Genomic DNA, 22,491 nt, shown 5'->3' with positions numbered 1-22,491 from the left:
ATAAAAATGATTATTAATAATAATAATAGTAACGTTGGTATCTGTCAAGCACTTACTACAATGCTCTGCGCACAGTAAGCACTCCATAAAAATGATTGATTAATAATAATAATGATAATGATGTTGGTATCTGTTAAGTTTACTATGTGCCAAGTGCTGTTCTAAGCTCTAAGATAGATACAAGGTAATCAGGTCGTCCCACGTGGGGCTCACAGTCTTAATCCCCATTTTACAGATGAGGTAACTGAGGCACAGAGAAGGGAAGCGACTTGCCCAAGGTCACACAGCTGACAGGTGGCAGAACTGGGATTAGAATCCACGACCTCTGACTCCCAAGCCCGGGCTCTTGCCACTGAACCACACTGCTTTTCATGCTGATTGCTACATACTCGCTGGGAATGCTACTATACCCTGGGTGCAAACAATAAGATTTCCAAAAGAAAGTAAGTGATGCAGTTGATATGGTTTCAGACAGGTCATTTTCTATTATTGCTAGCCCATAAGTTCTGCCGATTCCAGCTGAAGCCCAAATGCTCACAGTCAGACTAGTGTTCAGCTGTGCTGAGTTCTTGATAGTGACTGATTTCAGCTGTTATACTATTAATTTACTAATTCTAACAAAATGTCAGAATAATAATACCCTACACTCGCCCCCTCCCCATTATTCCCTAATCTTTCCATTACTTTAGGATTTGGGGAGAAAAAAAGCAAAAGGAGGAATTTCTGCAACCCCAGAAGAGGGTATTGGATTCAAGCATTGGTGCTAGAGATTTCTCTTTCCACAAGAAAAATTGAAGAGAACACACTACAGATATGTTGGAGAAGTGGATTAGCAGCTGTTCCTAAATCACTGATTTACTGCTCGTCGTGTAAGTTTGCCTCTAACCCGCAAAGCATTCAACAAGAGTCAGCATTAGACAGGTATCTCTGAGACGTGGGAATCCTTTCCAGAGCTGCTTCTTCCCTCTCCTGAGCACAGAGTATTTATTATGAGCGGCTAGATCCCTGCTCTTTGGCTGACTTCCCTGTCTCTCTGCAGTTTAGAGTGGCCCGCGTTCACATCTGCAAACAGAAGCTTCACTCAAGTGGCACTAAAGTAAGGAGGTGGGGCTAGCGGAGCCTTAAAAAGGAAGGGGAATCATTCCAACTTCAATAAAGACAAACTGTGTTTGGGAAGGAATACCCTCCATAGGTTTCCTCCTTCAGCCTCGTCGAAGGACCGTGTCAGATCTTTTAATTGGGCTTTTCCCTCTTCCCCCAACCCCATTTTTCCTTCAGACTTGTGCATCCCAGCTCAGCTCATCACAATTAATTGTGGAGTAATGCCCCTGGAGCTTTGTTGAACTGTGTTAAATTTGTCACAGAGGTGACAAGCTTCTCATACTTGGCTTCCAAAAATATAGATTTCGAAGAAATTTCTCTCCGGAGCTCTTTCGAGGCTGGCATAAGAGGCAGTGTGGGCTTCAGAGGCACGAGAAGAAAGTTAGAAGGGAGGGATAGGGAAGGTTGTGAAAAGATGCCCCAGCGCACAACCGAATGGTCATAAGAACTCTCGGGAATTGAACAGGCTGTTTGACCTGGCTGTTGTTGCAGTTTGCTCTTCCCCAAACTCAAGATTATGTTGCTTGTATTTTTTGCTCTTTTGCCAGTGGTTTTGCAAGTGGCTTTTGTCAGTCTCTCAGGATTACAGCACTGGAACTGTCCTGGGAGCGATGGATCGGGAATTGGAAATTCCACTTGTGTGGGTAAGTAATTAAAACGCTTTCCTTCAGATCCTTCCGGTTTGGTGGGGAGCAGTCCTTACAATCCTTGCTGATGGATTCTGTCCTCTGGTGTTTTTCTAAATTCAGTATTTTGTTTCGTGTGTTAGATTTAGGACAACTTTCCCCTTTCTCTAATAGCAAAGCTGATTGCTTGAGCTTTTCAATATCTAAATGCAGTTACTCCGATAGATACTGCAAGGGGCTGTGTGAGCAACGCAAGGCTCTTAAATTACTCGTCTCGGTGTGCTTGTGTGTTTCTGTGCATGTGTCAGAGGGGTGTATCCGTGTGTGTGGAAGTTAATACAGCTAAACTTCCATATGCTGGCTAATGCAGGTTTGTTCTCTAAGAATCAAAGTGAACCTGCCTTTATATTATCGTAATTATCAGAATGATTCTGTTTGGGGCTGTTGCACTGCAGAAACGAGGAAACAGATAATGGAGTTCTATTTCAGCAATATACCAGGCAGCTAATAAAGTAGAAATGAAAAATGGCAACTTCAAATTTGGAGCAGTTTGAATCCGGGTGGAAGATGCCAACAACGAGGTGGGAAGGGAATTGTTAAGTGCTTTGATTCTGAAACCTTGTGAGAAGATGTTCATTTTCTTCATCTCTGCCTCGGCTCCTGATCAGTCTACGTCGGTCTTGACGTGATCCTAGGTTTTTAGTAACAGGTGTCTGGTGATCCTTGCCAGGCATACAACTTGAAAACGGAAAGCGATAGTTGCGTGCTAAATGCCGTACTGAGAGAGAGGGAAGCAAATGCAAACACTCCCTGAGAGTTTTGCTGAAGCCAGTGGTGCCAGGCTTGTCCTCAAATTGGCGGGTGTTGGTGATTTTGAAATGTCGAGTCTGCTTTTTAAACCAACACCCCAGAGAGTGGTGCTGTTATGCTTAAAGTATTAAAGACTGCCCCTCTGGGTTCATTTCTCTTTTCTCGTCTTCTTGCTCGTCCCTTGCTTTGTTTCCAGGTTGTGGACCCAACCAGTTCCTCAGTCCCTCACCCATCTGGATCCCCTGGGTGGTCAGGGGCTGCAGCTCTCTCATGGGATAGCCTCTCCGGAGGGTTGGGAGACGGGGAAATTGGGAAGAAGAGGGGGATTTCGGGGAAGGATGCGCTACGTCCTCTATGCACTCGGATCTGTGACCTTTGGGCATTTGGTATTTGTTCCCCTCTATTCTGTAACTTTGTAACAGAATAGTAACAGCTTAGTACAGTGCTGTGCACACAGTAAGTACTCGATAAATTGGATTGACTGACTTTTTACCCCCTTAGACTCACAGCACTTTTGTACGTATCTTTTTTTTTTATGATATTTGTGAGCACTGACTTCGGGTCAGCATTATAATAAGCATAGGGGTAGATGCAAGCTAATCAGGTTGGACGGTCTTGCTTAGAAGCTCCTTCTTTTCCCCAACTCCACTTTAAATGTTCTCTTTTTCTAACTTCCCTTCACTCTCTCCCTGTGTCCCACATGGGGCTCACAGTCTAAATCCTCATTTTACAGATGAGGGAAATGAGGCACGGAGAAGTGAAGTAACGTGCCCAAGCTCACAAAGAAGACAAGTGACGGAGCTGGAATGGGAACCCGGGTCCTTGTGACTCCCAGGCCCGTGCTCTATCCACGTGGCCATGCTGCTTCTCATCTCTGGAAATTATGTATTTCAAATTATTTATTTATATTAATGTCTATCTCCCCCTCTAGACCGCAAGTTCTGTTGTGGGCAGGGAACCTGTCTACCAACTCTGTTATATTGTACTCTCCCAAGCGCTTAGTACAGTACTCTGCATGCAGTGAGAACTCAATAAATACCATTGATCGATTGTTTGATCGACCCAGAGGGAGCAGTGAAGAAAAGGAGCAGCATGGCAATGTAAATAGAGGACAGGCCTGGGGGTCAGAAGGTCATGGGTTCTAATCCTGGCTCTGCCACTAGTCTGCTGTGTGGCCGCGGGAAAGCCACTTTATTTCTCTGTGCCTCAGTTACCTCATCTGGAAAATGGCGATTAAGCCTGTGAGCCCCATGGGGGACGGGGACTGTGTCCAACCTGATTTGCTTGTATCCACCCCAGTGTTTAGCATAGTTCCTGGTACATAGTAAATGCTTAACAGATGCCATGATTATTAGTAGTAGTAATAATAAGGATAAAAGGGAAGAAATTAAAGTGGAGTGGGGAAAAGAAAGAGGTGAGGCAGCTTCTAAGCAAGAGGGAACACGAGAACAAACTACTCTCCAGATGGCTTCAGGATAATCAGGTTAGACACAGTCCATGTCTTATATGGGATCCACAGTGTAAGTAGGTGCGAGAACAGATATTTTATCCCCATTTCACAGAGGAGGAAACTGAAGCCCAGTGAAGTTCTGACTGGCCAAAGGTCACAGAGCAGGCAACTGGGAGAGATGGGATTAGAATTCCAGCCTCCTGATTCCCAGGCCCATACTCTTTCCACTAGGCCAGGTTGCTTCGCTACAAAGAAGGGAAAACAGCGTGCATTGTGAGTCTAGCTAGGAAGAGTCTTTCTAAGCATCCAGGGAAGAGAGAGAGACCCAGGACAAGAGAGGACTGAAAATAGAATATTCTCACTTGTGACCTGGGAGTGAGTGAGATTGGAAATATAATGATAATAATGTTGACATTTATTAAGCGCTTACTGTGTGCAGAGGACTGTTCTAAGCGCTGGGGGAGATACAGGGTGATCACATTGTCCCACGTGGGGCTCCCAGTTTTAATCCCCATTTTACAGATGAGGTAACTGAGGCACAGAGAAGTTAAGTGACAGCAGCGTGGCTCAGTGGAAAGAGCCCGGGCTTGGGAGTCAGAGGTCACGGGTTCGAATCCCAGTTCCGCCGCTTGTCAGCTGTGTGACCTTGGGCAAGTCACTTCACTTCTCTGTACCTCAGTTCCCTCATCTGTCAAATGGGGATTAAGACTGTGAGCCCCACGTGGGACGACCTGATTACCCTGTATCTCCCCCAGTGCTTAGAACAGTGCTCTGCACATAGTAAGCGCTTAATAAATACCAACATTAAATAGAGCTACAGAGAGCTAGCCATGGAACTGAGCACTGTAGTGACAGATGGATCGGAAGACTCCTTAAAGCAGCCACATCAGAAATGGCCTCACATTAGTCTTAGACGGCCAGGATTAGAAGGCACCTCAGACCGGTAGGAGACGGTGAGGGGCATCCCTCCCTTCTGGGGGGCCCCGAGTGCCTTATGCTAGCGAAGCCCCAAACCTAGTCCACCAGGAGTAAGAGTGTAGACTGCAAGCGTTCTGCGAGCAGGGATCGTGTCTACCAATTTTATTGCATTGTATTTTCCCAAGATCCTCCTCTAAACTGTAAACTCCTCCTCTAGACTGTAAGCTCCTTGTGGGCAGGGACTGTCTACCAACTCAGTTATTTTGTACTTTCCCAAGTGCTTAGTGCAGTGTTCTGCACCCAGGGAGTGCCCAATAAATATGAATACTTGGATTTGCTCCCTCAGACTCATGGCACTTATTTACATAGGCACAATTTATTTCTTTATTTTCATACCTGTCTCCTCCCTAGACTGCAAGCTCCTATTCATTCAATAGTATTTATTGAGCTCTTACCATGTGCAGAGCACCGTACTAAGCGCTTGGAATCTACAAATCGATAACAGATAGAGACGGTCCCTGCCCTTTGAGTGGACAGGGAACACGTCTACCAACTCTGTCATATTGTACTCTCCTAAGCACTGGGTACAGTGCTCTGCACACAGTAAGCACTCGAGAAATATAATTGATTGGTTGATCGTTGATTGACTGACTTAGTTCGGTGCTTGGTACACAGTAAGTGTTCAGTAAATACCGTCGATTGACTGACTGACTGGGTGCCAGTGTGGATTGCCCTAAGGATCTCCGGGGATCGGGACGCTTCCGGAAACATTGGCAGGAAATCCGCACTCCGCACTTTTCCAGAGGGATGTCAGCCCTCCACCAAGGGATGTACAACCACTTTTGGTCACAGGGGATCGCCTTGGCCAAAAAACCTCGCCCACGATGCAAGCTGTATGACACTTACGCTACGTAGCTTGCCTGCGGTGAAGAGGAAATTTATGTGATAGGGCAATTAGTTTTTGGACATTCTGTTCCCAAACCCTTTACCAAACACTCATGCATCTCCGGTGGACTGACAAATGCCTAAAAGCTCCCCTGTCACTGCATTTTCCAGCATTCTTGGACAACGGATTCTGTAGAGCTGAGAAAGAGCGTGGCCAAGTGAAAAGATCATGGGTCTGGGAGTCAGAGGATCTGGGTTCTAATCCCATCTCTGCCCCGTGTTTGCTATGGGCCTGGGAGTCAGAGGATCTGGGTTCTAATCCCGGCTCTGCCACGTGTTTGCCATATGACCTCGAGTGAGTCACTTCACTTCCCTGCTTTCATCTCCTCATCTGTAAAATGGGGACTGAGAATGGGAGCCCAGTGCGGGACAGGGACTGTGTCCAAAATCTGATTACCTTCTATCTACCCCAGCACTTAGAACAGTTAAGTTAGAACTTAACAAACGCTTAACAGATGCCATAATAATAATTATTAGATAGTGGTGATGACAATAATAATTGTGGTATTCAAGTGCTTAAGTGGTATTTAGATGCCAAGCACTGAGCTAAGAGCTGTAGTAGATACAAGATAGTCTACACTTGAATCTGTGCGCCCTAAGCAGTTGATATTCACACCTACAGCACTTACGTACATTCAGACTCGAGTGTTTCCCCTATCTGTGATTCATTTTAATGTTTGTCTCCCCTCTAGATGGTAAACTCTCTTTGGATAGGGATGATGTCTACCATCTCTATTGTACGCTACTCTCCCTGTTGCTAGATACAAGGCTCTGCACATAGTAAGCGCTCAATAAATATCACTGACTACCAGATAACCAGATTGGACCGTCTCTGTGCTGCCTGCTGCAGAGAAGCAGCATGGTGGATAGAGCCCGAGCCTGGGAATTCTAATCCCCAATCCACCACCTCTCTGAAGTGTGACCTTGGCCAAGCCACTTAACTTCTCCGTGCTTCAGTCACCTCATCGATAAAATGGGGATTAAGACTGTGAACCCCATGAGGGACAGGGACTGTGTTCAACATGATTAACTTGTATCTACCCCAGCGCTTAGTACAGTGCCTGGTACAGAGTAAGTGCTTAACAAATGCCATAATTATTATTATTATTATTATTATTATTATTATTATTGTTACAAGGGGCTCACAGTCTGAGTGAGGGCAAAAACTGCTATTTAATCCTCTTTTTCCAGATGAGGAAACCGAGGCACAGGGAAATTAAATATTTGGTCCGAGGTCTCCCAGCGGGCAGGTGACGGAGCTGGTATTAGAAACCCGATTTACTGATTCCCAGAGTACAGGACTGCTGCTTCTCTATGGGTGGGTCCTGTTTCTTTTCATTTGTTTGAAATTTTGCCTGCCACGGTTCTTATCACACAATTGGAACGATCCCACCTGGTCTTCTAGGGAGAACAGTGCGTTGTTTCACTGGAACCGGGTGAACTAGTCTAAGTTTCTTTGTACCTTGTCCAACTGCAAAGACCAATTCACCTAGTGATAGGAGAGAATCGGTATTTGTTTTAATTGACTCTCCTGTGACGCCTTTGTTTGAGGTACATTGCAAATGAAAGAGTGCATGTGGCCATAAAGAAGCCTTCCTGGGAGTGGTTTTTGAACTTTTAAACCTGTTTGCCTTAGATGAGAAAACTCACTGAGGAAAGAACTAATTCTGATGGACTCTGTGGGTTACACAAAAATCCCTTAGTAATAACAATAATTATGATACTTGTTAAACGCTATATGCCAAGCACTGTTAAAGTGCTGAGGTAAATAGAAGTTAATCAGGTTGGAGACAGTTCCTGTCCCACATGGGACTCACAATCGTCATCCCCATTTTTTACAAATGAGGAACAGAGAAGTTAAGTGACTTACACAAGGTCACACAGCAGACATGTGGCAGAGTCAGGACTAGATGGGCTTGGGAGCAGTCGTGGGTTCTAATCCCGGCTCCACCACTTGTCAGCTGTTTGACTTTGGGCGAGTCACAATCTTTCTGTGCTTCAGTTACCTCATCTGTAAAATGGGGATGAACTCTGTGAGTCCCACGTGGCACAACCTGATTACCTTGTTACCGACCCCAGCACTTAGAGCAGTGCTTGGCGCATAGTAAGCACTTAACAAATACCATCATTATTATTCTTCTGATTCCCAGGCCCGGGCTCTATCCACTAAACCACGCTGTTTCTCCTCTCTATCCTCACTCTTCTCCCACTACAATCCAGTTCACACATGATGTTCCTCTAACATCTTACTTCTCCATGAGACCTTCCCTGACTAAACTCTCATCTCTCTCCCCTCTGCCTCTCCTGTGCCCACGGATCTGTACCCCTTAAGCGCTTGGTATTCACCCCACATTCAGCTCCCAGCACGCATGTACATATCTTTACAATCTGCCATTTCCCCTAATTGATTTTAACGTCTGTCTTCCCCTCTGAAATGTAAACTCTCTGTCACAGAGATCATGTCCAACAACTCTATTATATTTTACTCTCCCAAGCACTTAGTACAGTGCTCTGCACACAGTAAGCCCTTGATACACACCTCTGATTGATAACACCGACCTACTTACTGTACCTCTGTTTCATCTCTCACTTTCAACCCGTTGCTTCTGTTGTCCATCCTGCCTGGAACTTCTCCCCCTTCATATCCTACAGACCACCCCTCTTATCTTCAGAAGACCTATTAAAATTATATCTCCTCCAGGAAGCCTTTCCTGACTAACCTCTCATCTCCCACCCCCCCTACTCTTCCTGACTTCTGCATCGCCTCTTCACTTGGTCATCCACTCAGCACTTTGATATCCACCCCTTCCCCAGCTCCACAGCACTTATACCTTGTAATGATAATTATGGTATTTTTTAAGTACTTACTATGTGCCAGGCTCTGTACTAAGCGCTGGGGTGGATACAAGCAAACCGGGTTGGACACAGTCCCTGTCCTATGTGGAGCTCACGGTCTCGATCCCCATTTTACAGACGAGGCAAATGAGGCACAGAGAAGTAAAGTGACTTGCCCAAGGTCACACAGCAGAACCTTGGCAGAGCCGGGATTAGAACCCATGACCTTCTGACTCCCAGGCCCGTGCTCTATCCCACTAGGCCATACCGCTTCCCCTATCCTGCAATTTAATGTATTGTCTGCCTCCCCAACTGGATTGTGAGCTCCCAGAGAGCAGGGATCGGATCTACCTGCTCTACTGAACTGCACTATCCCGAACGCTTAACACAGTACTCTGCACACAGTAAGCACCCAAGAAATACCATTGATCCGATAGATTCCTCCGTTGACCGTCCACACTCATTGCCTAGACTTCACTTTAAATCCCTTTGCAAGGTTTTTAAATAAGAGCCCCAAAATACAAGCCCCCTGGAATATATTGGTGGGTTATTTTAGTGGAAAGAAAGGACTCTTGATCCAGCTAACTACGGCAGGATAACTCAAACCCAGCTTTCCAGGGCTCAGATTACTGAGGAAGAAAGCCAGTCGCTTGGCCTGCTTTTCAAATGAGTTAAAATTGTTTGGTTAATTTGAAGCTGTCCACACCTCTGGCTTCCAGCTTGGAAGTCTGAAGGTGCAAGAGCCAGCTGAACTCAGGGTAGAACAATTGGCTGGTCACTTGGGCGTTTTACCAGAAGGCTGGCTGGGGAGAACTGTGCTATCAAACTGGGACCCGGCTTATCCGAAGCCAATTGGACTTGTGAGTGGGCTTGACTTTGGGTTCAAAACTTCCCAATAGGAATGCCACAGCCGCAAACGGGCCCGGCCCAACGTGATTGCCCTGTTCAGTCTGAGCATCTGATCTTTCAGACAAATGCCAAATTTCTCTGAACCAAGTTGCAGGTTTAGCTCTTCATCTTGAAATTTAATATGCCGAGTCAAACACGATATTTCTCATTTGACTGATGTGAGGGAACAAAATGGTGCTGAAACTGAATTCGGTAATGACCTTATTTATCCAGTTCTTGCCATGGCAGGAAAAAAATCAAGAAAAGGGGGTATCTGTCCTGGGGGGCGGGGGGCGGCAGAGCCGGAGAGGGGTTCCAGAATGGAGTAACACCCCACACTACACACTAAATCCCTTCAATCAATCATATTTACTGAGCATTTACTGTGTGCAGAGCCCTGCACTTAGCAATTGGGAGGGCACAATGTAGAAGAGAGAATAATACCACAGTTCTTAGTATTATTATTTTCGGTGCCTAAATTCCCTCATCTCCAAGTTGATATCACAGTACTGGGCTATACTGGTCACTCATTCAGTGGGATTTATGAATCCCTGAGTGCTAGGCACTGAATTAAGTTCTTGGAAAATTCAGAAAAAGCAACACATAGTCCTCAATTCAAAAGTGCAGACAGCTGAAGAAAAAATATTTGCCGACAGCGAAACGAGCAGAGTGAACAAAGAGGGAACCAGAAGTAGTACAAACATGTCAGGATGGAACTTCTGAACAAATAACTGAATGTTCAGATAAATGTATGAAGAAAATATGCAATAAATGCAACTATACAATATATAAGTGGGTTCTGAGAGTGGGAATAAATCGCAAGTATAATAGTGTCAGAATGACTGGCAGGTTTGAATGAATCTAGGATGGCTCCTTGGCGGAGTTGGACGTTTAAGAGGGGTTTTTTGAATGGAAAGAACTGGAATCTGGCAGGTTTGGCCGATGGGAAAGAATTTCAGGCTTGGTGAAAAGCATGAGTGAAGGTGGGAGGTGGGGGAGTAAAGAGCGGTCTTATCGGATATATACATAGACATATTTTTTTTTGCATGTTAGTGTGCAAAAGCTTGTCCCTCAGTGACCCACACGCTCATCCATACAATCCCACAGGCAGCAGCTTCATCTTAGAGCTGCGGGACAGTTTTGTCTCATAGTGAGCGTAAAATGGGCAGACCCCCTTCATCGAAGGATGGGAAAGGAAAATAAAAGAGGAGGAAACTCATATTAATCAATCCCGGTACTTTCAGGATAAGGACTGTTGGGAGAGTGGTTGAAACTGCTGGATAAAACCAGGGCTTTAGGATTATCACTGGAATTCAATTATCTGAGGTATTCCGGCTTCAGTGGTAGAACATTTTACTGCACTTCAGCAGAGTCAATTCCAAAAGCATTAGGATGACATGGGAGGAAGTGTGTAGCATGGGGTGTAACTCCATTATGGAATCCCTTTAGACACACCCTCCCCCAGGATAGATGCCCCCTTTTCCTGATCCTATTCCTACCACGGTATTTTTCCATGAGATTGCAGTCTCGACTGTGACCTGATTAGCCCAGGTCTTCGTAGAGGAAGCAGCGTGGCCTAGTGGAAAGAGCACGGGCTTGGATATCAGAGGACCTGTGTTCCAATCCCGTTTCTACCACTTGTTTGCTGTTTGACTCTGGGCAAGTCACTTAACTTAGAGAAGCGGCATGGTGTAGTGGATAGAGCACGGGCTTGGGAGTCAGAAGGTCATGGGTTCTAATTCCAGCTCCGCCACTTGTCTTCTGTGTGGCCTTGGGCAAGTCACTCCAATTCTCTGTGCCTTAGTTACTTCATCTGAAAAATGGGGATTGAGATTGTGAGCCTCATGTGGGACAGGGCCTGTGCCCAACCGACTTGCTTGTATTCCCCCCAGCGCTTAGTACAGTGCTTGGCACACAGTAAGCACTTAACAGAAAACACAATTATTATTATTCTCTGTGCCTAAATTCCCTCATCTCCAAATGGAGAGTCAATACTTGCTATCCCTCCTCCTTAGACCGTGAACCTCCTGTGGGACTTGATTATCTTATATCTACCCTTAAAAGATGGGGATTAAGACTGTGAGCCCCATGTGGGACAGGGACTGTGTCCAACCCGATTTGCTTGTATCCACCCCAGCGCTTAGTACAGTGCTTGGCACATAGTAAGCACTTAACAAATACCATTATTATTTTAGCTGCCGAGTGAGGACTACATTTTTCTTTGGTGTGTCTCCCATTCTGTCTCCGACTACGTCTTTGGCCTCCTCAGCTTCCATGACATGAAGGTAGAGATTCAGGGTCTGAAATGGTCATGCTGTAGCCCAATATAAATGCGGAACGTCTCACTCTTGCCTTTTACACTTTAAACAACTCATTCAGAACAGGAAGAGCAGAATATACAGCCTGCCCCTGACATTTACATTTTCCCACCAAACTACTTTGTGTTCACATCTTCTGAACCCAACTTCACTCAGAATCTCTGGGTCCCGGCTAAGTCGGCTAACCCCTCCCTGTCTGAGACTCAGAAGGCCTCTCTGGCTGTCTAGTAAGCTAGAAAGTTTGTGTGCGTATGGCCTTAAATCTAGCAGCACCGAGGCAGCGATTCATGGTTCGCTGGGATTCTCAAAGCCTTTGCCTCGGAGATGGCATAAAGGGGCCATTCAGCAGAGAGCAGCACCTCATTCTTCCATTGAGAATTGCTTGTTGTGTTGCTCCAGACAGCCTTTTGTGTTCGGTAAGCCGATTTCCATTCACGAGGGCAGATCTGACCGGGGGGATGCCGTTGCCGGGATACGTTAAGAAGCGACAGCATCATGGCAGCTGGGAATGCCTTTCCGCACATGGTGCGCAGGTGGAGACTGAGAGACTGTTTGCTTGCTCCGGATTGGACGGCTTCCTAATCAGATTCTCAAATGCCTGAGAGAAGTTATCATTCTTATACTTAAACCTTGTCAAAGGGGAGGAAGATAAGTGCTGTGGTATCTTTCAGCCTCAGTGAAATCAACTACTGTCATAATTTATTCTCCCACAGAGTAATTCCGTGGACTCCAAACTCTCTCATTAGCTTTAAAGTACAGAATCTGAAGTAAGAGTGCCAGAGTTATCCTTCTGGGTTGTTGGGTTTTTTTTACCTCTACCTCAGAAGCACACAATTTTTCTGTTTACTATAGGATTTCTGTGGGCAAAGGGACCTCATCTCTCCTCTCTATGCTGGGGAATTGAAAAGATTGCTCTCATTAATGCTAATGAGGTCTAACAGCATATACCCAGTTGAAACCAACCCCCCAAAGAATGCAGCCATACTGTTTAGGCTTAAAAAGACTATATGATCAAATGCTTTATTTGATTATTAGGAAATGAACCTGAAAATCACTTTCTGGTTATGCTAATGACCTTCCCCAAGCAGAGATTCTGCTAGGAAAAAAACAAATCTGGGAATAAAGAGGAAAGATTTTTCCATTCTGTGATTTCACTGAACTTTTGTCCCAACCCTCAAAATGAATGTGTAAGGAAGGCAGATGGTAAAGTGAGCTTGAATGGCTATTGTTTTCTATGGAGTTTACAATTGTTCTTTGCATTTTACAGACATATCCATTCTACAGAAAATCTTCTTTACTAATGAACTTCTAAGAACCAAAGCCTCCATTTAGTCAAATGGCTGTAGAATGTGGAAAAGGAAACAAAAGGCAGAGTTGCGCCACTATGATGATGGTGAGGGTGGAGTCAATTGTATTTAGTGAGTGCTTACTGTGTGCAGGCCACTGTACTAAGCGCTTGGGAGAGTACAGTAGAAAACTATAGCAGACACATTACCTGCCCACAACAAGCTTACGGTCTAGAGGGGGAGACAGACATGAATATAAATAAATAAAATACATATCTGTATGTAAGTGCTGTAGGGCTGGGAGAGGGATGAATAAAGGGAGAAAGCCAATGATATAATGCCATAATGATGTCTGAACCTTAGTGAGAAATTTCATGATGGAGAATCCGTGTGTGTAGGAGTTAATAATAATGATAGGTATTTAAGTGCTTACAATGTGTAAAGCTCTGTTCAAGGCCTGGGATAGATAATAATAATAATAATGATACTAATTCTGGTGTTTGTTAAGCACTTACTATGTGCCAAGCACTGTTCTGAGCTCTGGGGTAGATATAAGGTCTTTAGGTTGTCCCACATGGGGCTCACAGTCTTAATCCCCATTTTACAGATGAGGGAACTGAGGCCCAGAGAAGTTAAGTGGCTTGCCCACGGTCACACAGCAGACAAGTCACGGAGCTGGGTTTAGAACCCACGCATTATCCCTAGCATTAATGGTTTTGCACAGGACCGCTACACTCTCTCTTCCCTAATTCAGTGTCCTGTTGAGCACAATGTGCAGGGAGTAAGCGGGAGTGCAAGGCGATACAAAGACTTTTTATGTGAGCCTGATATAATAATGATCATAGTAATACTAATGATAATACCGATGACATTTGTTAAGTGCTTACGATGTGCAGGGTGCTATATTAAGCGTTGGGGAAAAGGCAAGATAATCAGGTTCGACTTAGTCACCGCCCCACGTGGGGCTCACATTCTAAGTATGATGTAGGGCAGAGTTGTTTCCAAACCGATTATTTGGTATCTACTTTAGCAGTTTGTACAGTGCTTGGCACACAGTAAGTGCTTAACAAATACCGCAGTTATTATCAGTTATTATTCTGTGCAGTACCCTTAAACCTAGTGCCAATGCTTTGCTATAACACAGAAAGTCACCCTGGTAATCAGTCAATCGTATTTATTGAGTGCTTATTGTATGCAGACCACTATACTAAGCACTTGAGAGAGTACAGTATAACAGTAGAACAGACACATTCCCTGCCCACAACGTGCTTACGGATCTGTGGTGCTCACATGAGATTGTTATTATTCAGGATTCTCGATGGGCCTGTCCACCTCACGAGATGCTCTAGATGATTCTTCAGTCAGACCAATCAATCAGTCAGTCAAAAAATCACATTTATCGAGTGCTTACTGTGTGCAGAGCAATGTATTACGCGCTTGGGAGATTACAATATAATAAAGTTGGTAGGCACGTTCTCTGCCCACAGTGATCTTGCAGTCTAGAGGGGGAGACAGAGATTTGCATAAATAAATGAGGGCTATTTGTATCAGCAGCTGTGAGGCTGAAGCAGGGGTGAATAAAGGGAGCAAATCAGGGTGCTGCAGAAGGGAGTGGGAGAAGAGGAAATGAGGATTTAGGGAGAGCTTCACTTCTGATGGCATAGTCCCAGCAGGCAAAATTAGGATTAAAACCCAGGTCTCCTGACCCAGAAGACAGTACTCTTTCCGCCGACTCAACAGCAGGGCTTCCTGCCCTATATAACTATGGCCATAATAATACTTGTATTTGTTAAACACGTTCTAAGTGTCAAGCCCTGTACAAATGTTGAAGAAGATACCAAATATTCAGGTTGGAAACAACTCTGTCTACATCATCTTCAGACCGTGAGCCCTATGTGGGGCAGGGATGATGTTTAACCTGATTATCTCATCTCTACCCCAGCCAAGCATGATACTGAGCTGTGGGGTACATATTAAGCACTTGTCTTGTCTTATGCTATCGAGTCGTCTCTGACCCATAGCGACTCCATGGACATATCTGTCTCAGAATGCCCCACCTCCATCAGTGATTGTTCTGGTAGTATGCCCTTAGAGATTTCTTGGTAAAAATGCAGAAGTGGTTTACCGTTGCCTCCTTCCGTGTAGTAAACTTGAGTCTCCACCCTCGACTCTCTCCCGTGGAGCTGCTGCCCAACACAGGGGAGTTTTGACTTGTAGCGGATTGCCTTCCATTTGCTAGCCACTGGCCAAGCTAGGAATGGAATGGATAGGCCTCTGTTTGACTTTCCCTCCCGTAGCCGAGACTGATATAGGACTGGAAACTCTCCAGGTGCGGTACTGAGAGGGGAGTTAAGCACTTACTACATGCCAAGTACTGTAATATGTGTTGGGGTAGATACAAGATAATCAGGTTGGACACAGTTCCTACCCCAAAAGAAGCTCACAGTCTAAATGGTGGGGAGAATAGGTATTGAATCCCATTTTACAGATGAGGAAACTAAGGCTCAGGGAAGTGACTTGCCTAAGGTCACACAGCAGGCAAGCGATGGAGCTGGGATTAGAACCCTGGTCCTCTGACTCCCAGGCCTCTGCTCTTTCCACTAGGCTATACTTCATCCCTACATATAAAAATTCTGCTTTGTATTTATTCACTTTACTGGCAAAATTGTCCCACACCGTAGATATTCAATTTATGCGCATCGTGTTTATGCAACAAAAAAAAAACCCACCAGGCATACACTTCATACTTGAGGAATGAAAAAAAGTAGATCTGTTCAATGACAAGTTCCAATCACAGTGCCACAGAGAATCATGGATTATGCTTGATTTAATACAACAGATCATAGCGGGGGGAAAAAAAAAGACAGAAATACCAGCAAGTGGTATCCTTCTTTATTTATTGTCTCTGTTTGTACCAAGGAGTTGCTCACCCTTGTTTGATTTGCTGTGTCTGGAATGTAATGCAGTTAGACACTGAACCTCTGAAAATGATAATGTCCAATCAAGTGGCTGATATGATTGATAAAAATAACTATTGCATGACTCAGAGGCTTTGAGGAGACATTTAATTACTCACTGAGGATTCCCGCTCAACATGTGAAAGAATTATGGGTAGCTTCATATTCCAGCACTACCAAAAGTCTTCTCTTAGGAGAAGAATAATAAAATAATAGTTATAATAGTAGTAGTATTTGTTAATCGCTTACTATATATCAAGCACTCCATTAAGCATTTGGATAAATATAAGATAATCAGGTTCCAAATGAAGTTCACAGTCTAAGTAGGAGGGAGAACAGCTATTGAATCCCCTTTTTGTGGATGAACTGAGGCCCAGAGGAGTTAAGTGACTTGCCCAAAGTCACACAGCAGACAAGTGATGGAACTGGGATTAGAACTCAGGTCCTCTGACTCCCAGACCTGTGCTCTTTCCACTAGGCCATGCTGCACATCTACTATTTTTATGAACTACCAGACATTATCTTCAATAGCTGACTTTGCTTCATTTACTTCAATGTGGGAAAGCATTTGCTTCCATGATAATTATTTGCAGAAAATTTGAATAAAAAAGAGTCGATAGTTTACTTTGACACCATGAATTCATCCATGATTTTTTTTTTGTCTTCATTCTTGATCCAACATCTTACGAAGTAAGTTATATTTGCAGAGATTGATTTCACTCCAGCTAGGTGGGATGGATTAATAGTTCCTTTTGTAGAAAAGGTAATTGCAAATTATTTGCAGCCAGAGGTGTAAATACACTTCTGTCTGTTGGTCCCGATATGTCTGAACAAAGCAGGCTCTGGTTATGATATGCCTAAGATCAGGTTTTTGATTGCTGCATGGCAGGGAATGTGTCTACTGACTCTATTGCAGTGTACTCTCCCAAGTGCTTAGTACAGTGCTCTGCACACAGTAAGGGCTCAGGAAATACCAATGATTGATTAATGACTATAAAAAAGCCCAAATCAACCTCTTCTTCCTTCCCTTTTCCCTTTCTTCTCCCTTTTCTTTGCCTTTTTCCTCCATTCCTCACTCCTTTTCTTCTTTCATCTCTCATCCCTGTTTTATAGTTTCCTCTGCTTTCCTCTTCTGCCACTTCAGCCCCTTTTGTCTTTCTTCCTTTTTTCCCCCTTCTCTCTCCCGTTGGTTTTTTTCTTCTTCCCCTAAAAAGAAAATTGTGAAAGCTTCCACTAAAATGCATGCTGGCCCAAGTGTAAAGGGCTAAAATGATCATGAAGAACATACCATATCCAGGTGGTGGGTCCAGTGAAAATTGTAACATCCATCTGTCTTTTCTATATGTTTTCGCCTTGGTTTTATGAAAATCTGTTTGCTTATAGAAGTTATAATAGTCATGGATTACTTGAACCCCATTGTACTAAATAGTGATAATCGTAGTAAAGTATTTGTTAAGGACTTACTGTGTGCAGAGCACTGTACTGAGAGCTGGAAAGAGTTCAAAGGTGGGAGACACGGTTCCTGTCCCTCAAGGGGCTCACAATTTATAAATATAATTGGGGGAGAGAGGATTAGTGACAGACCCAAAAGGCGCAATAAAACGGTAAAACCACATAAAAGACAAGGACAAATGCACTAGATAAAACTGAAAATTAGTAATAATAATAACTGTAATGGTATTTGTTAAGCACTTACTACATGACAGACAAGTACCAAGCACCGGGGAGGTTACAAGCAAATCAAATTGGACACAGTCCTCGTTCCATGTGGAGCTCACAGTCTCAATCCCCAATTTACAGATGCGGTAACTGAGGCACAGAGAAGTGATGAGTTGGCTGGGTTTTAAGAGGGGGCAGCTGAGGGTGAATATGACTTGGGGTGCGGGGAATTAAGCGAATGAGACTTGTTGGAGGAGGTGTGGGGGGGCGGTTACTGAGTTCTGTTGGATTTAGGCACAAAGGAAGTTCCAGGCCGGGAAAATAGTAAAGATAATAACGGTAATAATTGTGGTATTCGTTAAGCACTTACTATGTGTCAGAAACTGTAGCGTGGCTCAGTGTAAAGAGCCTGGGCTTTGGAGTCAGAGGTCATGAGTTCGACTCCCGGCTCTGTCACTTGTCAGCTGTGTGACTGTGGGCGAGTCACTTAACTTCTCGGTGCCTCAGTTACCTCATCTGTAAAATGGGGCTTAAGACTGTGAGCCCCACGTGGGACAACCCGATTCCCCTGTGTCTACCCCAGCGCTTAGAACAGTGCTCGGCACATAGTAAGCGCTTAACAAATACCAACATTATTATTATTATTAACTGTAGTGAGAGCTGGGGTGGATTCAAGCAAATCGGGTTGAACGGAGTCTCTACCCTACATGAGGCGCACTGTCTTAATCTCCATTTTACAGATGAGGTAACTGAGAAGTTAAGCGACTTCCCTAAAGTCACACAGCAGACAAATGGTGGAGCCGGGATTAGAACTCAAGTCCTTCTGACTCCCAGGACCTTGCTCTATCCACTAGGCCACAAATAGCGTGAGGGGAGGTAGGTAGGAGAGTTGAGAGCAAGATAAAGTTGGAAAGTTAGCTGGGCGGGGGACGAGGAGGGAGACCTGGAGAGTGGAGGGTGAAGCGAGCCTGATGGGGAAGATGAAGAAAATTGGAGGAGAGCCTAGGGATCGGTTGCTTGTTTTCTCAGGGTCAGTCTTTCAATGGGGTAGATTAGGGAAGAAGGTGGAGATGGGAAAGATGGGAAGTTATTAATAAAAGTGGATAGTTGCACTGCAAAATTTGTGAGAATCCTAATGATTTTTAAAACTCCCTGATTTGGGACAAGCTCTGCATGAGGACACTTTTATCTACCTTCTTTAGTGCACATAGAAACAAATGATTGATTTGACATGTGACACTGAGAGAGTTAAAGGAATGGAACAATTCCCGGGGAACACTATTTGAACCTAGCGAAGTTTACCCTCAGAATTGGTCAGAGCAGAATCTACTTAAAGGAAAGAAACAGTGGAAAAATCAAATTTTAGGCATCGCATCACACTTTAGTCATACCTTCTGTGGAAACCTAGCAATTAACAAAAAAAAAGTTCTGCAACGCAATAGATGCTTCAATTATCTAAAATAATTGAATTGATTTGGATAATATAAATTCTTTTTTGATTAAATACTTATTTGATCCATGACACACGCTCTATTCTGACTACTTTTCATTCTCCCTGAAATTTGCTTTCACCAAAATTACTTCCAAGAAACAATGCAATTTGGGAAGGAAAAATCAAGGAATATTTTGGGTTTAAGGAACATCTGGGATTCATTTTCTAATGTTTTGGGTTTGGCGAAGGTGTTTTAATCTTTCGGTCGGTAGTCTTTAAGTAAAAAGTGAACAAAATTTGGAATGACAGTACTGAGGGACATTTTAACAGGCTTCTTGAAGACCAGAGATTAGATACTGCAGTTGAACCTTAGTACAAGGTTCACAACAGCAAAATTCTGAGATTAAACAAAATTTTTAGTTATTTGATTGAGCTGATTTCTAAACAACTTCCACTTCTTATTTGGAAGAACCCAGTTTTATGTAAAAGAAACATTACACCACATCATTCTTTACTTTCAAAGACTCTGAAAGACAGAGTAATAATAATAATAATGTTGGTATTTGTTAAGCGCTTATTATGCAAAGAGCACTCTTCTAAGCACTGGGGTAGATACAGGGTAATCAGGTGGTCCCACATGAGGCTCACAGTCTTAATCCCCATTTTCCAGATGAGGGAACTGAGGCCCAAAGAAGTGAAGTGACTTGCCCACAGTCACACGGCTGACAAGTGGCAGAGCGGGGATTCAAACCCATAATCTCTGGCTTCCAAGCCCATGCTCTTCCCACTGAACCACGTTGCTTCTCCGAGTAATATCTGTTGACTGTCTACTAATATTTATTGACTGTCTACTACTTAATGAATGTTCTAGCCTGGCTGGATGTGATTTGAATTGGGCTTTTTCAGGTAAGGAGAATGGTGGTCTGTCAGGTAAGGATGGGGAGGGAGTTCTAGGTTAGAAGGAGGATGGGGCAAGGGGTTGGCTGTGAGAGAGATGAGATCCAGGTACAGCGAGTAGGTTGTCATTAGAGGAGCAAAGTGTGTGGGCTGGGTTGTAGAAGGAAATCAGGGAGGTAAGGAAGGAGGGTGTGAGCTGACTGAGTGCCTTAAGCCGATGGTGAGGAGTTTCTGTTTGATGTGGAGGTGGATGGACCACCACTGGAGGGTATTGAGGAATGGGGAGAAATGGATTGATTTTTTTTTTTTTTAAATGACCCGCACAGGACAGTGAAGTATGGACTGGAGTCAGGAGAGCCAGGAGGCAGAGAGGTCAGTGAGGAGGGTGATGCAGTAGCGAAGGAGGATATGGTAAGTGCTTAGGTGGCCATGGTAGTACTTTGGATGAAGAGGGAAGGGTGGATTCTAGAGATGTCGCGGAGGTAGAATCGACAGGACCTGGTGACAGACTGAATATGTGGCTTGAATGAGAGGTGAGTCAAGGATAATACCATGGTTACAGGCTTGTGAGTAAGGGGAGACGGTGATGTTGCCTACAGTGATGGGTATGTCTTGGGGAGGACAAGGTTTGGGTGGTAAAATGAGGACATGATAAATTTGAGGTGTCGATGGGACAGCCAAGTAGAGATGTGCTGAAGGCAGGAGGAAATGCGAGGGTGCAGAGGACAGAAGTCGGACCTGGAGTCAATCCTCACGCTCGGCTCCTTTAGTGGCAGCCTTCCTTCTGTACCTCAAGCTCATCTATCCTACCACTGACCCCCTTGCCCGCATCCTCCCTCTGGCCAGGAACTCCCCCCACTTTCAGATTCAGTATCCATCATTCATTCAGTCATATTTATGGAGAGCTTACTGTGTGCAGAGCACTGTATTAAGGGCGTGGAAAGTACAATACAGCAATAAAGAGAGACAATCCCTGTTCGCAATGGGTTCACAGTCTAGAAGTGGGGAGACAGACATCGGTACATCGATCTCTCCATCTCCAAAACCCTCCTAAAATCACATCTCTTCCAAGAGATGTATTAAGAACTTGGGAAAGTCCAGTACAACAGTTGCTAGATATGTTCCCTGCCCACAACGAGCTTATGGGATAGAGGGGGATAGCACCCCACCTCAACCCATCTCCCACCCTTTTTTGACCCCTGATCAACCTCAACACTTAGCTCTTTGAGAGCAGAGACTTGTATCTGGAGAGGTAGATTCGGGAATCATTCGTGTAGGGAAGGTAGTTGAAGTCATGGGAGTGAATGAGTTCAAGATCTACTATGAAAAGAGCACTGAGCTATGCAGTAAGGGGAGTACATAGATGTCAAGAACATAATCCCTGCCTTCAAGGGGCTTAAACTCTAATAGCGAAAATAATTTATAGATCACAGGAACGAGGGTAATCAAAAGATGTCTAGGTGGAAAAATAGAGCACTTATATATTTGAATACGTAAATGAATACATACAAATATTGGCTCCTCTCAACATTCAGTGACTAGTCAGAATTTGAATTCAGGCTATCCGCTTTAAATCCTGGGCTTGTTTTACTGGGCAGCTTCTATGAGGATTCAGAAGAATTGATGCACCCTGTCTATTCAATCTGCCCCCTTGAAAATATCTGGAAAAAGGAGATTGGGATGCCTGACACTAAATGGTTAAGAGGCTACTGAACTAAATAAGAGAGTGAAATCGTTCACTGGCAGTTGATCGCTAAAAAGCAAAAATCTCCTTTCAGTGACTAATAGCAACCTGTGATTTAGACTGTCCTGTGGCTTTTCGGCCTTCTTCAGGTGTTATCCCTTAAAAGGAGAGTTTTCCAGTAGTTCTGAACCCTGCATTTTCTCTAATTTCCTTCATAGTCTTATATTTTTGGATTCCAATTCCATTCCCAAATGTATAGCAGACTTTGTGCCATGAACAGAAAGAATAGGGAATTCCTCATAATTCATTAGACCGGAACTGTTACTGCCATGATTTGGGCATGATAAATTGGCTCGACCCTTTGAGGGGACACCTCAGAGGTCAGCCCACCCCATAGGCCTCTGTGAAAGACTCCCATAATCTTTTGGAGCGCCTCTACCAAAACCAGGTTTTCAGAACTGACCTCCATCAAAATGGCCCAGGTATTTGTGGTTACCACTGAAGGTCACTTAACGTACCATAAACAGACCCGGCTTCCCAAAAGCCCAGACTAACCCCCAAGTTGAGGAGTCAGGGTTTCAAATGGGTTTGCTAATTGCTCTTGTTATGCTGGGTCTTGTTTTTCCTGGAGCTCGTGCGTTTGATTTGCGGCACATTTCCGTCTAACAGTGCCACATCCAAAACT

General features: G+C 44.3%; 1 protein-coding gene across 3 annotated transcripts in view; it reads left to right on the top strand.

Moving 5' to 3' along the window:
- The first annotated feature begins 1,178 nt into the window (after window positions 1-1,178).
- The window catches only part of EGF (epidermal growth factor), a 95,264-nt gene continuing 73,951 nt past the window's right edge, over window positions 1,179-22,491 (top strand). For all 3 annotated transcript variants that reach the window (XR_003763409.2, XM_029077041.2, XM_029077039.2), the window contains exon 1: window positions 1,179-1,745. Coding sequence is in view for 2 of the 3 variants with exons in the window: in XM_029077041.2 (XP_028932874.1) it covers window positions 1,619-1,745 (127 nt within the window). In the remaining variant the exon portion in view is untranslated. The remainder of the gene's footprint in view (window positions 1,746-22,491) is intronic.

This window comes from Ornithorhynchus anatinus, chromosome 12 (genome assembly GCF_004115215.2).
Source record: "Ornithorhynchus anatinus isolate Pmale09 chromosome 12, mOrnAna1.pri.v4, whole genome shotgun sequence".
Taxonomy (NCBI): domain Eukaryota; kingdom Metazoa; phylum Chordata; class Mammalia; order Monotremata; family Ornithorhynchidae; genus Ornithorhynchus; species Ornithorhynchus anatinus.
The sequence above is the reverse complement of the archived record's forward strand: the minus strand, read 5'-3'. Positions and strand labels throughout refer to the sequence as shown.